The following is an 18,336-nucleotide window of genomic DNA, read 5'->3' as shown; positions in this document are numbered from 1 at the left end:
TAGTTATCATATCTCTTTAAGCTTCTCTTGACTCTGGCAGTTCCTCAGGATTTCCTTGTTTTTGATGAGTTTAACAGTTTTGAGGAGTACAGGTCAGGCATTTTACAGGATTCCTCACTATTGGAATTTGTCTGTCTTTCTCAGGATAATACAAGGTTATAGGTTAATGGGAGGAAGACCACAGAGATAAAGTGCCCCTTGCTTTTTTCTTGTGACAGAATCTCACTCTGTCACCCAGGCTGGAGTGCAGTGGTATGATCTCGCTTCACTGCAACATCTGCCTCCCAGGTTCAACCGATTCTCCCACCTCAGCGTCCTGAGTAACTGGGACTACAGGCACATGCCACCACACCCGGCTAATTTTTATATTTTTTGGTAGAGATGCGGTTTCCTCGTTGGCCAGGCTGGTCTCGAACTCCTGACCTCAAGTAATCCACCTACCTCTGCCTCCCCAAGTGCTGGGATTACAGGCGTGAATTACCACCTCTGGCCTAAAGTGCCATTTTTTTTTTTTTTTTTTTTTTTTTGAGACATAGTTTCAGTCTTGTTGCCCAGGCTGGAGTGCAATGGCATGATCTCGACTCACCACAACCTCTGCCTCCTGGGTTCAAGCAATTCTCCTGCCTCAGCCTCCCGAGTAGCTGGAATTATAGGCATGTGCCACCATGCCTGGCTAATTTTTTGTATTTTTAGTAGAGACGGGGCTTCTCCATGTTGGTCCGGCTGATCTCGAACTCCCGACCTCAGGTAATCTGCCTGCCTTGGCCTCCCAAAGTGCTGGGATTACATGCATGAGCCACCGTGCCCGGCCTAAAGTGCCATTTTAATCACATCATATCAAGTGTGCATAGTAGTCTGGGTGCTGTGGCTCATGCCTGCAATCCCAGCACTTTGGGAATCCGAGCACTTTAGAGGCCCAGTACTTGAGGCTAGGAGTTCAATACCAGACTGAACAATATAGAGAGAATACTTGCTACTGAAGAAAAAAAAAAAAAGCTGGGCATGGTGGCACCCTCTTGTAGTCTCAGCTACTTGGAGGCTGAGGTAGGAGGATCATTTGAGACCAGGAGGTTGAGGTTGCAGTGAGTTATGATTGTGCCACTGCACTCCAGCCTGGGCAACAGCAAGGCACTGTCTCTAAAAAACAAAAAAAGGAAAAGTGTACCTACTATCAGCATGACTATTGAGGTTGGCTTGATGACCCACCTGAAGTAGTTTGTCAGGTTTTCCCATTGTAAAGTCACTTTCCTCCCTCTGCCTTTGTCCCCCAACCCAATACTATACACTTTGAAGAAATGTCATTATGTGCAGCCCACACCTAAGGAGTGGGGGGTTATGTGTTATGCTCACCCCTTCCTTTTTGTCTAACTCATACTACATTTCTCTTTCTAATATCAAAGTAGTTTTAAAGAAAATCATAAATCATGAGAAGCCGACACAGGGTTCCTTTCTTTTACATGCTAAATTCAATCTGGAATCAAATCATATTGATTATTCCTTCAAAATATATCCAGAATACAATAACTTCTCACCACCTCCATTGCTACCATTCTGGTCCAAGCCACCATCAATCTCTCTTCTAAGTTATTGCAGCAGTTTTTTAACTGGTCTCCTTGCATCTCCGCCCTTGCCCCAAACAGTCTATTCTCAATATAGCAATCAATGGTCCTTTTAAAACCTAAAATCATAGCCTCACCCAGGCGCAGTGGCTCACGCCTGTAATCCCAGCACTTTGGGAGGCCGAGGCGGGAGGGTTGCCTGAGGTCAGGAGTTTGAGACCAGCTGGGCCTATATGGTGAAAATCTGTCCCTACCAAAAATACAAAAATTAGCTGGGAGTGATGGCAGGGGCCTGTATTCCCAGCTGCTCAGGAGGCTGAGGCACGAGAAATGCTTGAACCTGGGAGGCGGAGGTTGCAGTGAGCCTAGATGGCGCCACTGCACTCCAGCCTGGGCAACAGAGGGAGACTCCATCTCAAAAAACAAAACAAAAAACAAAACAAACAAAAACCTAAAATCAGATTATGTCAGTCCTGTATATAAAATCTTCCAGGCTGGGGGTGGTGGCTCACGCCTGTAATCCCAGCACTTTAGGAGGCCGAGGCAGACGAATCACGAGGTCAGAAGTTTGAGACCAGCCTGGCCAACATGGTGAAACCCTGTCTCTACTAAAAATACAAAAAATGAGCTGGGCGTAGTGGCGGGTGCCTGTAATCCCAGCTACTCGGAGGCTGAGGCAGGGTTCATCGCTTGAACCCAGGAGTCGTAGGTTGCAGCGAGCTGAGATCACACCACTGTACTTCAGCCCCGGCGCCAGAGTGAGACTCTGTTTCAAAAAAAAAAAAAAAAAATCTTCCGAAGGCTTCCCATGTAACTCAGGGCCTTTGCACTTCATGTACCCAATGGCAGTCATTGAGATGTGTCAATGATCTCAATGACTTAGATCTCTTTCCAGAAAGAACTTTCCAATCAGCTGCAAAGACTGCAGTTGCCTGACAGCCTCCTGCCGTGGCCTTTGGAATCTGCCTTAGCTTTGGTGCTTGTTCTTTCTTGGAAGCCTCAGGCAATGACTAGGCACAGCAAGAATTCTAGGGCCTAGCCATTTCTGCCTAATGTGGGACTCCTCTCATGGGCAGTCTTTGCTCTGGAGCTCCTCATTGGGCTGGCCAACAGTTTGTCAGACATGCATGGCTGTCTGAGGCCCTTCCTGTTCTCACACTAGAGCTCAGGAACCGACCATCATGCCCCTTAAAATTTGCGCCCTAGATGCCAAGAATTTTTTCAGGAAAGCAGAGAATGATGCTCTACAGAGCACATATTTCTTTCTTTCTTTTTTGTTTTTTTTTCTGGAGATGTAGTCTCACTCTGTTGTCCAGGCTGGAGTGCAGTGTTGTGATTTCGGCTCACTGCAACCTCTGCCTCCCAAATTCAAGTGATTCTCCTGCCTCAGCCTCCCTAGTAGTCGGGATTACAGGTGCCCACCACTACGCCCAGCTAATTTTTGTATTTTTAGTAGAGACGGTGTTTCACCATGTTGGTCAGGCTGGTCTTGAACTCCTGACCTCAGGTGATCCACCTGCTTCAGCCTCCCAAAGTGCTGGGATTACAGGCGTGAGCCACCGCACTTGGTCCTAGAGCACATATTTCTTTGCTAGTTTGATACATTTTTCAGAATAGTGTTTTCACTCTCTTAAAAGGGTAGCTGCTTATTCTGACCAGAGCAGCCTACAAATACAGCTCAGACTTTAAGATATTTCCATATTGCTCAGGAAACTAACAAAAGTGGAGTGTTGAGCAAAATAAGTGACATTTCAAATCCTGTCTCCGCACTAACTAGCTGTGGGATCTTAACACATTTCATCTCTTGTTAAATAGAGATAACACTTCTCTACTTTGACTGTTAGGAGAATAATATCAGACACTGGTGGAGAAAGCACTATTACCACATTAGCTGTGGAAATAATTATAAATTATCAAAGGAATATTAATACAATATAAACAGCCTTCCCTCTGTATCCATGGGGGATTGGTTCCAGGAACCCTAGGGATACCAAATTTGGCCCACAGATACTCAAGTCTTTTATATAAAATGGCATAGTATTTGCATATAACCAATGTACAGTCATCCTTATACTTTAAATCATCTTAAAACAAAAATTAGTTGGGCATGGTGGCATGTGCCTGTAGTCTCAGTTTCTAGGGAGGCTGAAGTGGAGGATCACTTCAGCCAGAAGTTGAGTCTGTGGTGACAGAGTGAGACCCTGTCTCAAAAAAAAAAATAATCTCTAGACTACCTATAATAACTAATTGTATAATACCTAACACATTGTATAATACCTAATACAGTGTACATGCTATATAAAAAGTAGTTATAGGGGTTTTTTTGTTGTTTTTTTTTTTTGAGATGGAGTTTCACTCTTGTCACCCAGGTTGGAGTGCAATGGCACGATCTCGGGGCTCACCGCAACCTCCGCCTCCCGGGTTCAAGCGATTCTCCTGCCTCAGCCTCCCTAGTAGCTGGGATTACAGGCATGTGCCACCACGCCTGGCTAATTTTGTATTTTTAGTAGAGATGGGGTTTCTCCATGTTGGTCAGGCTGGTCTTGAATTCCTGACCTCAGGTGATCCGCCCGCCTTGGCCTCCCAAAGTGCTGGGATTACAGTCATGAGTCACCATGCCCGGTCAAAGTGGTTATAGTTTTAAATTAAATTATTTGAGAGATAGGGTCTCGCTCTGTCACCCAGGCTGGAGTGCAATGGTACAATCATAGCTCACTGCAGCCTCAAACTCCTGGGCTCAAGCAATCCTCCCACCTAAGCCTTCCCAGTAGCTAGGGCTACAGGCCTGTACTACCACATCCCACTAATTCTTAAATTTTCTGTAGAGACAGAGTGCTGCTATATTGCCCAGGCTGGTCTTGAACTCTTGGCCTCAAGCGATCCTCCCATCTCGGCGTTGCAAAGTGTTGGGATTACAGGCGGGAGCTACCACACCCAACATGTGTGTCTTATTTGTATTATTATTTTTGAGTCAGGGTCTTGATCTGTCACCCAGGCTGGAGTGCAATGGCACAATCTCAGTTCACTGCAACCTCTGCCTCCCCGGCTCAAGCCATCCTCCCACCTCAGGCTCCCAAGTAGTAGGACTACAGGCACATGACACCATGCCTGGCAATTTTTTTGTAGTTTTTGTAGAGATGGGGTTTTGCCATGTTGCCCAGGCTGGATTTGTATTATTTTTATTGTTGTTATTTTGTTTTTTTCTCCTCCGAATATTTCCATTTGCGGTTGGCTGAATCTGTGGACATGGAACCCACTGATAGAGGGCTGACTGTATATAAATACATAACATATCAATACTATATATAATATCAATACTAGTTGTAGAGATAGGCATATATGGTTTATAAATTTAAGTCACATTCTTTTCTTCTACTCAATGGGAATTTAACATTTTTATGTTACTTTGCTGGGGGCGGTGGCTCACTCCTGTAATCCCAGCAGTTTCGGAGGCCGAAACAGTTTCGGAGGCAGATCACTTGAGGTCAGGAGTTCCAGATCAGCCCGGCGCCCAACATGGTGAAACCTGGTCTCTACTAAAAATACAAAAACTAGCCGGCCGTGGTGGTGCTTGCCTGTAACCCCAGCTACTCCGGAGGCTGAGGCAGAATTGCTTGAACCTGGAAGGCAGTGTGCAGTGAGTTGCAGTGAGCCGAGATAGCATCACTGCACTCCAGCCTAGGCGACAGAGCAAGACCCCGTCTCAATCAATCAATAAATTAATAAATACAAATTTTGGCCCAGCATGGTGGCTCACGCCTGTAATCCCAGCACTTTGGGAGGCCGAGGCGGGTAGATCACCTAGGGTCAAGAGTTTGAGACCAGCCTAGCCAACGTGGTGAAACCCCGTCTCTACTAAAAAATACAAAAATTAGGCCGGGCGAGGTGGCTCACGCCTGTAATCCCAGCACTTTGGGAGGCCGAGGTGGGCAGATCACGAGGTCAGGAAATCGAGACCATCCTGGCTAACACGGTGAAACCCCGTCTCTACTAAAAATACAAAAAATGAGCCAGGCATGGTGGGCGCCTGTAGTCCCAGCTGCTCTGGAGGCTGAGGCAGGAGAATGGCGTGAACCCGGGGGGCGGAGCTTGCAGTGAGCCGAGATCGCGCCACTGCACTCCAGCCTGGGCGACAGAGCGAGACTCCATCTCAGAAAAAAAAACAAAAAACAAAAATTAACCGGGCGTGGTGCTGGGTGGTGGACGCCTGTAATACCAGCTAATTGGGAGGCTGAGACAGGAGAATCGCTTGAACTCGGGAGGCGAGGTTGCGGTGGGCCGAGATCGCGCCATCGCCCTCCAGCCTGGGCAACAGAGTGAGATTCCACCTCAAAAAAAAAAAAAAAAAATTATATCACTAAAACAGATGGCTTCCTAGGAAAGAAACTGCAAGAAATCTAGAAGTTGAGGATAAGTGATCACAAAAAGGAAAAATTAAAAATGTAAATTTTAGAATAAAAATTAAAAAGAAAATTGTCTTTTGTGCTTTCAGGTAAAGAGTTTGGAAACTGTTCTTCGGATGTTCGCTTCCAGTCGCCGACCGATGATCGTCTTATAGAGCACTTTCGGCTTCATCTGCCACTCGCTCCTCCGTCTACCTAGCTGGGCTTTCCATTGCGCTTGCGGAAAGCCTACCCCGCCCCGGAACTTAACCGTTGACGAAATGAAAGGTTTAAATCTTCGGAACCTTGATCCTGGAGCGCCGGTGGCGCCCGCAGTTCTCCAAGAAGACTTGGGATTGGTCGAGCGCGGAACCAGTGCGGGGCGCTGATTGGTTGACACACTAATACGTAACGGCGACCGTGCGCGGCTCTCTAGCACCACCCCCGCTCCCTGACTGGCGGGGTTTCTGACCAGTCAGCAGGCGTGGCGCGGCCTTCGGTTTCGCGAGCTTGTGTTTGCCGCCTCAGTTCCCGCGACCCCAACGTCCCAGAGGCGGGGCCGGAGTCGGCGGTGGCGCTCTCTGGAGCCGTCTCCCGCTCCTACCCTGCAAACAGACCTCAGCTTCGCGGAAGTTGCGGTAAGCGGAGCTTTGTGCTCCTGGTTCCAACTTGAGGGGCGGCAGCGCGGCCCAGGGAAGGTTGGTGGGTAACATTCAAAGCCCTGTAGTGGGTTCCGCCCTCCCGGAGCCTGGAGCCGATGACGAGAAGGGGAGCTAGTGGGAGAAATTAAGCAGTCCATGAAATCCTTGGGTATCATCTGAGCTAAGGTATGTGAAAGAGGTTTGCAGTCGATAACGTGCCATTTAAAGTTGTTTTTACGGTGGGAATTTCTTGAGGACTGAAACCTTGAATGCTCGCTCTTGCATTCCTCACAATTTCTGGCTCACAGTCTGCTATGTAGTAAGGGATCAGTTAATGTTTGAAGTTCATGGACTACTGGAAGTAAAGTGTAAACAGCAAAGTGCGAGAATGCTATGTGTATGAGTACAGACAGTATAGTACCATCGCCACAGTGTCTGGGAGGTTTCACAGAGGAAGTGACATTCGAGTTGGATTGTGAGGGATGGCGGGGGTTTACCAGGGCATTCCAAGTTAAGGGGGGCATCCTGTGCAGATATTGAAACCGGGGCACTGCAGGTAGTTCAGTTTGACTGGAATGTAGGATGAGTGGATGGGGGTGGTTAAGGTTGGAATAATAGAGTGGGGCTGGATTGTGAAGATCCTTTATTCTGTATATAAAGAAGAGCCATCGGCTTTTAAAAAAAATTATTTTTATTTTTGAGACGCAGTTTCACTCTTTGGCCCAGGCTGGAGTCAAGTGGCGTGATCTCGGCTCACTGCAACCTCCGTCCCCCGGGTTCAAGCGATTCTCCTGCCTCAGCCTCCCTAGTAGCTGGGATTACAGGCACACGCCACCACGCTGGGCTGATTTTCGTATTTTTAGTAGAGACGGGGTTTCACCGTGTTGGCTGGGCTGGTCTTGAACTCCTGACTTCAGGTGATCCACCCGCCTCGGCCTCCCAAAATGCTGGGATTACAGGCATGAGCCACCGCCCCTGACATGAGCCATTGACTTTTTTTTTTTTTTTTTAGATGGAGTCTCCCTCTGTCCCGCAGGCTGGAGTGCAGTGGCGCGATCTCGGCTCACTGCAAGCTCCGCCTCCCGGGTTCACGCCATTCTCCTGCCTCAGCCTCTCCGAGTAGCTGGGACTACAGGGGCCCGCCACCACTCCCGGCTAATTTTTTGTATTTTTAGTAGAGACGGGGTTTCACCGTGGTCTCGATCTCCTGACCTCGTGATCCGCCCGCCTCGGCCTCCCAAAGTGCTGGGATTACAAGCGTGAGCCACCGCGCCCAGCCAGAGCCATTGACTTTTAAAGCAGGAGAATAATTTGATCAGATTTATATGGAAACACTCTTCTAGCAGCATTATGGGGACTTTTCCGTAAGTCTGGTGAGAGTTGATGAAGTTAGCAACTAAGGTGGTGGGTATGGAAAGATAATTTATATGGAAGAAGGGGTGAGGATTATTTGAAGGTTTCTATTGTACACGATGATGACTTTACCTGAGAATATGTTTTGCTAGGTATAGATGTGTGGTTTTAGTTTCATTACCTTTAATTGTTTGTACAACACTGACAGAATGAAACTACCTTATGTATATTGTTTTAAAATGAGAAATCAACATTATCCATCTTTTCACCCCAATGAATAGAGGAAGAAAACACAAGTAGCGCATTTTAAGACACTTCTGTTTAATGAAGAAAAAATTGGCACTTTTTATACTTTGTAGAGTTACAGTTATCCATGTGAATACTGTTATCCATGACAACCAAGTACTAAGGAAGGGTTTTAGGATTTAAAGCCTGCATTCTGTGGAAGCTGCATTAAACCTTTTAGTCCAGATATTTCTTTTTTTTTTTTTTTTTTTGAGACGGAGTCTCGCTCTGTCGCCCAGGCTGGAGTGCAGTGGCGCAGTCTCGGCTCACTGCAAGCTCCGCCTCCCGGGTTCACGCCATTCTCCTGCCTCAGCCTCTGGGAGTAGCTGGGACTACAGGCACCCGCCACCACGCCCGGCTAATTTTTTTTTTTGTATTTTTAGTAGAGACGGGGTTTCACCGTGGTCTCGATCTCCTGACCTCGTGATCCGCCCGCCTCGGCCTCCCAAAGTGCTGGGATTACAAGCGTGAGCCACCGCGCCCGGCCTAGTCCAGATATTTCTAAGAAGGACTGTTTAGTCACTTTTTTTTTTTTTTTTTTTTTTTGATACGGAGTCTTGCTCTGTCGCCCAGGCTGGAGGGCAGTGGCGCAATCTCCACTCACTACAAGCTCCGCCTCCTGGGTTCACGCCATTCTCCTGCCTCAGCCTCCCGAGTAGCTGAGACTACAGGTGCCCGCCACCACGCCCCGCTAATTTTTTGTATTTTTAGTAGAGACGGGGTTTCACCGTGTTAGCCAGGTTGGTCTTGATCTCCTGATCTCGTGATCCGCCCACCTCGGCCTCCCAAAGTGCTGGGATTACAGGCGTGAGCTACCGTGCCCGGCCTAGTCAACTTTATTAGAAGCACATTTTTCTCTGTCTTGAACAAGGTATGAGAGCATTTTTAATAGGATTTTCAGCCTCTGACTTTATCTAAAAAGTCTCTTCTAAATAATCTCTGCGCCTGGATTAATAATCCTTTTCTCCTTTATCTTGCTTCACACAGAGTGAGACAGGCTCATTCTCTTGCCCAGGCTGGAGTGCAATGGGATGATCTCTGCTCACTGCAACCTCGCCTCCCAGGTTCAAGTGATTCTCCTGCCCCAGCCTCCTGACTAGCTGGGATTACAGGTGTGCACCACCATGCCCAGCTAATTTTTGTATTTTTAGTAGAGAGGGAGTTTCACCATGTTGACCAGGCTGGTCTTGAACTCCTCACCTCAGGTGATCCACCCGCCTCGGCCTCCCAAAGTGGTGGGATTACAGGAATGAGCCCCAACACCCGGCCTTAGACAGTTTCTTTTTCCTGGAATTGATACAGTATGTGCAGGACCTAAAGAACTCTAAGGCTTGAAAGAATATAGGACATACTGAACTCTGAAGAAAGGACTACGAGGTCTGTGTTTTGCTTCAATAATACTTAGATGGAACTGTCCAGTGGGCAGTTAGAAATATGGATTTGAAACATCTGGGCATGGTGGCTCATGCCTGTAATCCCAGCACTTTTTGAGACTAAGGCGGATGGATTGCTTTTGTCCAAGAGTTCGAGGCCAGCCTGGGCAACATGACGAAACCCCATCTCTACAAAAAATCCAAAAAAATTAGCCGGGTGCAGTGGTGAATGCCTGTGGTCCCAGCTATTCGGGAGGCTGAGGTGGGAGGATCACCTGAGCTCAGGTGGTGGAGGTTTCAGTGAGCTGAGATTGCACCACTGTACTACTTCAGCCTGGGCTACAGAGTGAGTCCCTGTCTCAAAAAAAAAAAAAAAAAAAGAAAAGAAAAAAAGAAAATGGATTTGAAACTCAGAAGAGAGGTGGAGCTAAAGGTTTGCTATAGATAGATAGGTGTAGAAGCAATGGGAGTGAAGGAGAGTACCCAGAGAGAGCATGTGGAGTTAAAAAAGAATACTGGGTTGGGCGTGGTGACTCACACCTGTAATCCCAGCACTTTGGGAGGCCAAAGTGGGTGCATCACGAGGTCAAGAGGTTGAGAGCATCCCGGCCAACATGGTGAAACCCCATCTCTACTAAAAATACAAAAATTAGCTGGGCATGGTGGTGTGCACCTGTAGTCTCAGCTACTCAGGAGGCTGAGGCAGGAGAATCGCTTGAACCCAGGAGGCAGAGGTTGCAGTGAGCTGAGATCGTGCCGCTGCACTCCAGCCTAGTGACAGAACAAGACTCCATCTCAAAAAAAAAAGAACACTGATTTTTCACTGACACAAGTCAGTTTGTGGGAATGCATGCAGGACTGTTTTTTTTTTACAATGAAGATTCTTTAATGACTTCATTATAGGCCCCAAATAAATATCTAGCCCAAATCATTTTTTTCTGCTGCTTCATGGTTTTATGAGGGTTGTAAGGCATTTGGTCAGAATCTCATACATTTGATACTACCTGCCCTACCGAGCTCACTAAGTTGATACAAAGGTTTTGGGGCAGAATCTGAGCTTTCATTAAGGGATAGATATATTGGTAGATTTTGCTGCCTAGAATAAATATTAACAGTAATTTATTGGCAGAATGACTCTAACATATGAAAATGATTGGCAGAATCTACAAGCATTTAATCTTATTAATCTATTAGTCACATTTCATATAAGTAATCTAATTTTGCCTGTAATTTTAATATGTGGTTAAATCATATTTTTCTTCTTTGTTTTTATCATTCATTAGTAATATTCTCTTTAATTCTTTAGGATACTGAGGATTTGAAATTAAAGAAATCATTCACCAGACATCATGGAGCCTATATATCCTCTTGCATGGCCCCAGATGAATACCAGGTATAGAAGCATATTTACAGATATTTTGTCTTACAGCTGTTCACATAACTTGGGAAGGTAGATTGGAAGAGAAAAAAGAACATAATCTTTAGAATCAGGAAATTCTAGGTTCATATCCCAGCTCTACCACTTGTTAGGTGGGTGACCTTGATCAAGTTAATTAACTAAGCCTCAGTTCTTCATCTGTAAAATGAGGATGGTAATCTCTGTCTCACAGAAGATTATTGTGTGGGGTTAAATAAGATTACTAAACTAAAGGGTCTAGTACGTAATAGGCGATCAGTAAATACTAGTTCCGTCCCTCCTTCAATTATTTTCATAACATAGATCTTTATTGATGGGAAATAGTACCTGAACTTAGGAGGCTAAAAATTACATCGGTGTTTGTTTACCTTCTAGACAAGTGGGAAAGTGGTTGAGTTCTTTCCCTCTTACAAATACTAATTCCTTGATGGGAATAATTTCACATTAGGTATACCAGGTTTCCTCAGATGTTCCTAAGCCTTTGTCATGTGAAGTAGGAGCTTGCCACCTGTCTCCCATTTTTCTCAGTCTGTCGTTACCATGGGGACTGGGCAAATCAGCTTGTATTGTTTGGCTCTTTGGATCATTTATTGCTCTTTTTTCCCCTAGGGAACAACAGTTAATACTGACATGTGAATTTTTTTTTCTTCCAAACTAGAATTGCATTCATGGGTCACCTTTATTCTCTGTAATGTCTTTCTTTGTGCCAGATGTTCTTGATGAAGATAATGGGAAACATGACCCAAGGAGGCTATCAAATTCGTTTTGCTTTAATTTTGGCCCTTGTGTTCTACCCCCCTGCCATCTCTTATTTGAAAATTTGTCAGTGGGCAAGGTGGCTCATGCCTGTAATCCTAGCACTTTGGGAGGCTGAGGTGGGCAGATCGCTTGAGCTCAGGAGTTCAAAATCAGCCTGGGCAACATGGGGAAACCCCATGTTGACAGAAAAATTTTGTCTTCTATTCTTAGAAGGGTACAGTTGTGTAACAAGTTCAGTATATTCTGTTTTTAATTTAAAAAATTTAAATTTTTGTGGGTACATGGTGTATGTATTTATGGGGTATATGACATTTTTATAAGGCATGCAATGTGTAATAATCACATATGGGAAATAGGGTATCCATCCCCTTAAGCATTTATCTTTTGTGTTACAGACAATCCAACTGTACACTTTTAATTATTATTTTTTTATTTTTATTTTTTTGGAGACAGAGTCTCACTTTGTCGCCCATGATGGAGGGCAGTGGCGCCATCTCTCAGCTCACTGCAATCTCTGCTTCCTGGATTCAAGTGATTCTCGTGTCTCAGCCACTCGAGTAGCTGGGATTACAGGTGTGCGCCACCAAGCCCAACTAACTTGTAATTTTAGTAGAGACGGGGTTTCACCATGTTGGCCAGGCTGGTCTTGAAATCCTGACCTCAAGTGATCTGCCCACCTCAGCCTCCCAAAGTGCTAGGATTATAGGTGTGAGCCACTGTGCCCAGCCTAATTATTTTTAAATGTTATTATTTATTATTTTTAAGTTGTTATTGACTATAGTCACCCTGCTGTGCTATCAAATAATAGGCCTTAATCATTCTTTCTGTTTTTTTTTTTTAAACCCATTAACTGTGTCTACCTCTCACCCAACCCCTACTACTCTTCCCAGCCTCTGGTAACCATCCTTCTACTCTCTGTGTCCATGAGTTCCATTGTTTTGATTTTTAGATCCCACAAATAAGCAAAAACATGTGAAGTTTGTATTTCTGTTCCTGGCTTATTTCACTTAACATGGTGATTTCCAGTTCTAACCATGTGTTGCAAATGGCAGGAGTTTATTCTTTTTTTTTTTCCATTGTCTTTTTCTTTTTTCTTTTTTTTTTTTTTTTGAGACGGAGTCTCGCTCTGTTGCTCAGGCTGGAGTGCAGTGGTGCGGTCTCAGCTCACTGCAACCTCCGCCGCCCTGATTCAAGCAATTCTCATGCCTCAGCCTCCTGAGTAACTGGGATTACAGGTGTGTGCCACCATGTCCAGCTAATTTTTTTTTTGTTTTTGAGATGGAGTTTCGCTCTTGTCACCCAAGCTGTAGTGGGGTGGCGTGATCTCGGCTCACTGAAACCTCTTCCCCCTGGGTTCAAGTGATTCTCGTGCCTCAGCCTCCCAAGTAGCTGGGACTAGAGGCACGTGGCACCACACCTGGCTAATTTTGTATTTTTAGTAGAGACGGGGTTTCACCACGTTGGCCAGGCTGGTCTCGAACTCCTGGCCTCAAGTGATCCGCCTGCCTTGGCCTCCCAAAGTGCTGACATAGGCGTGAGCCACCGGGCCTGGCCCCGTTAGTGGTCTTTTTCTTATTGTGGTTTTCTCGTGTTATACACTCATGTAAAATGAAAAGTTTTTGATGGTACCCTATATGATTTAATATTGAAACCTTGCTTTACACTGCCCCTGGCATCTTTGTTGAGGAATTATTTATAATTATGTCCTTTTGATGCTTCAGTAATTAAACTTGTGCTGTATTTTGGTATTCCAAAATACCAAATTTGGAAACACTGGAAATAATTAAGAATCTATTCAGTTTTTTTGCTTTTCATAACTGTTGGGTATTATCTAACAATTATCTGGAAATCAGTTCAGAAAGACAGATTTTAGGCCAGGAGCCATGGCTCATGCCTATAATCCCAGTGCTTTGGGAGGCCAAGGTGGGAAGATTGCTTGAAACCATGAGCTCAAGACCAGCCTGGGGAACATAGTGGGACCCTGTGTCTACAAAAAATACAAAAGTAAACCTCACGTGGTGGTGCACATTTGTGGTCCTAGCTGCTCGAGAGGCTCCCTTGAGCCCAGGAGTTTAAGGCTGCAGTGAGCTATGATTGAGCCCCTGCACTCCAGCTTGGGCAACAGAGCAAGGCCCTGCTCTTTAAAAAAAAAAGAAAAGAAAAGAAAGATTTTCGTTTAAATTTAAATGTAAATTTATGATTTATACTCATTTTTCTGTTACTTAAAAGGGATTTTGTAGGATTGTCTTGTTATTTTTTAAAAGCTTGTGTTGGCCGGGCGCGATGGCTCACGCTTGTAATCCCAGCACTTTGGGAGGCCGAGGCGGGTGGATCACAAGGTCAGGAGATCAAGACCACGGTGAAACCCCGTCTCTACTAAAAAATACAAAAAATTAGCCAGGCGTGGTGGCGGGCACCTGTAGTCCCAGCTACTCGGAGAGGCTGAGGCAGGAGAATGGCGTGAACCCGGGAGGCGGAGCTTGCAGTGAGCCAAGATATTGCGCCACTGCACTCCAGCCTGGGCGACAGAGCGAGACTCCGTCTCAAAAAAAAAAATAAAATAAAATAAAATAAATAAATAAATAAAAGCTTGTGTATATATAAATTTACATATATATAGATAAAAAAGGACAAATAAGCCAAATTTTGAGTGCCTATTCTCCTGGTAGTAGAGTTACAAGTGAATTTTCTTTTTTAAAAAATATTTTTTGGGCCGAGCACGGTGGCTTATGCCTGTAATCCCAGCACTTTGGGAGGCTGAGGCGGGTGGATCATGAGGTCAGGAGTTTGAGACCAGCTTGGCCAACATAGTGAAACCCCATCTCTACTAAAGATACAAAAAATTACCTGCGTGTGGTGGCAGGTGCCTGTAATCCTAGCTACTCGGGAGGCTGAGGTGGGAGGATCAATTGAACCCAGAGGCGGAGGTTGCAGTGAGCTGAGATCACGCTATTGCACTCCAGCCTGGGCAACAGGGTAAGACTCTGTCTGAAAAAAAAAAAAAAGGCCAGGCATGGTGGTTCACGCCTATAATCCCAGTACTTTGGGAGGCTGAGGCGGGCTGATCATGAGGTCAGGAGATTGAGACCATCCTGACTAATGGTGAAACCCTGTCTCTAGTAAAAATACAAAAAATTAGCCAGGCATGGTGGTATGCGCCTGTAGTCCCAGCTACTTGGGAGGCTGAGGCTGGAGAATCGCTTCAACCTGGGAGGCGGAGGTTGCAGTAAGCCGAGATTGCACCACAGCACTCCAGCCTGGGTGACAGAGTGAGAATCCGTCTCAAAAAATAAAAAAGTATTTTTTGGCCAGGCACAGTGGCTAATGCCTGTAATCCTAGCACTTTGGGAGGCCGAGGCAGGTGGATGACTTGAGGTCAGGAGTTCGAGACCAGCTTGGCCCACACGGCGAAACCGCGTCTCTACTAAAAATACAAAAAGTAGCCCGGTGTGGTGGCACACTCCTGTAATCTCAGCTACTCAGGAAGCTGAGGCAGGGGAATTGCTTGAACCCGGGAGGCAGAGGTTGCAGTGAGCTAAGATCATGCCACTGCACTCCAGCCTGGGTGATGGAGTGACATTTTGTCTCAAAAAAAAATACATATATATATATAAACTCTTTGAAAATTACAAAAGTAATCTGAAAATACCATCACCTTAAAGATAGTTAATTGTTTCCTACCAAATGTCTACCAAGTTTGCTATTCCTTATGCTTTAATTTTACATTGTTTTTTCAAAAGGTTTCCTTCAAGCAGGATGGTACCTTTCCACTTTCCTCCATCAAAATGTGCACTTTGGAATCCAACGCCAACTGGAGATTTCATCTACTTACATCTCAGTTACTACAGGTATAACATGTTTCTTTTTTTCAAATCAAGCCAGTATAAACAAGAGTAATACAAAGATGTATAAGGCAAAGTTGATTACTATGACCAATTATTCATTTTTCTTTACTTTTCTTTTAGAAGCTCCCCTCAGGCAAAATTTTCCTTCTGCTGCTTCTTAACATCTGTTCCTTGTACTTTTGAGAGATAATCTTATTTTCCCAGTTTTCTGCAAATTCTGCATGTTGTAGGAATTCAAAAGAGGTGAAATATAATAAAAACTGAAAGTGTTTTTTATTATGTCAGCATGGTGTCTTTGTAGAACATTGAGAAGCTTGAACCAATTTTTGAGTGGATCAGATTAGAAGGAATATAAAATCTTATGATTACATCCAGGACCTTGACAGAAAGACAAGAAAGAAGTTTAGGTGTAAAGTAATAGAAAATAGATCTATTGAGGTTTTGTACATAAGAGTTACTTGTTAAAAGTAGTATTCTAAGAAGGATAGATTATGGTGGGGAGGGCCTTGAGTCAGCCTAGCTTCAGGATGCTTTTCTGTAATCACACAGGTGTATACTTTAATGTTTTAAGGTGCTATAACTGGGCTGGGTGCGGTGGCTCACACCTGTAACCCCAGCACTTTGGGAGGTTGAGGCAGGAGGATTGCTTGAAGTCAGGAGTTTGAAACCAGCCTGGGCAACAAAGTGAGACCTTGTCTCAATAAAAAATTAAAATAAAAAGTAAAAAAAAACAAAATAAGAAAAAAAAAACTGCAATAACTGGAGCAGACTGCCTAGGGAATCAAATCCTGATTCTACTACTTATTTATGCAACCTCAGTAAAGTAGCCAAGGATCAGTTTCCTTATTTATAAAATGACTATAATAATACCAGTTTCACAGTTCTCTTGTAGGGGTTAAATAAGACTCTGTAAAGCAATTGTCACAGTGCCTGGAATAGAAAGTATTTCATAAATGGCATCTATTATACATTATAAGGACTTAGAGCAATGTAGCAGTATTCAGATCAAAAGGAAAGAAAGAAACAAGGTGTTTTGAATAAATAATTTGTAGTATTTGATGATTGAATAGAGGAACTGAAGGAAAGATACAAGTCAGAAAGTATTCAGGTTCAACACTAGTTGGCAGAGAAGGGTGGCACCATTGACAAAAATAGGGAGAGTCTTATGGAAGTTCAACTGTTTTTATTTTTTTTATGGTTGTCTTTCTGTACATTTTGAGTAGTTTCCTTTGTTTTTCAAGTCTGCTTATTTTCTCTTTAGCTGTGCTTAGCTGCCATCTAACCTGTTCATTTCAGTTTGGTTGTTTTTTTTGAGATGGAGTTTTGCTCTTGTTGTCCAGGCTGGAGTGCAATGGCGTGATGTCGGCTCACTGCAACCTCCGCCTCCCACGTACAAGTGATTCTCCTGTCTCAGCCTCCCAAGTAGCTCGAATTACAGGCATGCACCACCACGCCTGGCTAATTTTTTTTGTGTTTAGTAGAGATGGGGTTTCACCATGTTAGTCAGGCTGGTCACGAACTCCTGACCTCAGGTGATCCTCAGCCTCCCAAAGTGCTGGGATTACAGGCGTGTGCCACCGCACCCGGCCCTCATTTAGGTTTTTTAAATGTGGTGGTGTACCATATATATGAAAGGATACTTATAGTATATATGCATAGTTAATAGAATAACAATACACATTTGTGTACCTATCCCCAGTTAATTATGTAACTCATTGAATTTTTACAAATTAGGTTTTTTATTTCTTTAAGTTCTGTATGGCTTTTTTATTCAAATTTGCCTGGTCTTTTTTCATAGTATCTTATTCCTGGCTTATATTTTGGTTTTCCTTTTACATTTTTTAAAACATTAAATCATACTATATTTTGTATTCAATACAGTAGTTTCCCCCCTTTGTACATGGTTTCACTTTCCATGGTTTCAGTTACCCACAGTATGGTACAATAAGGTATTTTGAGAGACAGACTATATTCACACAACTTTTTTACAGTATACTGTTAAAATTATTCTATTATTAATTGTTGTTAATCACTTACTGTGCCTAATTTATAAATTAAACTTTATCATAGATATGTATGTATAGGAAGAAACATAGTATATATAGGATTTGTTACTATCTGCGGTTTCAGACATCCACTGGGGGTCTGGAACACGTCTCTTAGAGATAAGGGGGCACTACTGTAATGCTAATTATATCTGAAGCCCATACACAGTATGTAAAGAAATAGATGTGACTGTTTCAGTCAAAATTTACTTACAAAAACAGGAGACCTACTTGCTGAGTTTCATAAAGTTAACAAAATGCCTGGAGAACAACTATAGTTTCAGTGTCTGTTTATTGCCATTCTAGTTTCCAAGTGGCCCTCCCTATCCCCTGCGTTTGACCCTGGGATTTCCTGACAATGATCTTTCTGTACATTTTTTAAAATGTGTGTTATAATTTAGACAGCATTTTATGGCAGGAGGTTTTTTTAAGATATGAGGTCTACCATATTCATAAAAGACTTGTTTTTCAGAAATCCAAAGCTTGTGGTGACTGAAAAGACCATCCAACTTGCTTATCGTCATGCTAAGCAGAATAAAAAAAATTCGTCATACTTTTTACTTGGTTCTCTGACAGTAGACGAAGGTAATACACTTTTAAAAATGGACCAGTGCTCATGCCTGTAATCCCAGCACGTTGGGAGGCTGGAGTGGGAGGATCGCTTGAACCTAGGAGTT

At 44.1% G+C, this 18,336-nt stretch overlaps 1 protein-coding gene across 3 annotated transcripts in view; it reads left to right on the top strand.

Annotated features, from left to right (window-relative positions):
- STIL (STIL centriolar assembly protein) overlaps positions 1 to 18,336 on the top strand; it is a 90,028-nt gene that overhangs the window by 14,146 nt on the left and 57,546 nt on the right. For 2 of the 3 annotated variants that reach the window (XM_032160776.2, XM_032160774.2), the window contains exons 1-4: positions 6,002 to 6,579; positions 10,900 to 10,986; positions 15,510 to 15,617; positions 18,132 to 18,244. In XM_032160776.2, the coding sequence (XP_032016667.1) occupies positions 10,943 to 10,986; positions 15,510 to 15,617; positions 18,132 to 18,244 (265 nt within the window). In that variant the 5' untranslated portion in view covers positions 6,002 to 6,579; positions 10,900 to 10,942. Of the gene's footprint in view, positions 1 to 6,001; positions 6,580 to 10,899; positions 10,987 to 15,509; positions 15,618 to 18,131; positions 18,245 to 18,336 lie in introns of those variants that run through there. The other variant, XM_058442957.1, reaches the window with a different exon arrangement.

The sequence above is a fragment of the Hylobates moloch genome, unplaced genomic scaffold (genome assembly GCF_009828535.3).
Source record: "Hylobates moloch isolate HMO894 unplaced genomic scaffold, HMol_V3 SCAFFOLD_8, whole genome shotgun sequence".
NCBI lineage: Eukaryota > Metazoa > Chordata > Mammalia > Primates > Hylobatidae > Hylobates > Hylobates moloch.
This window is presented reverse-complemented; position numbering and strand designations above follow the sequence as displayed.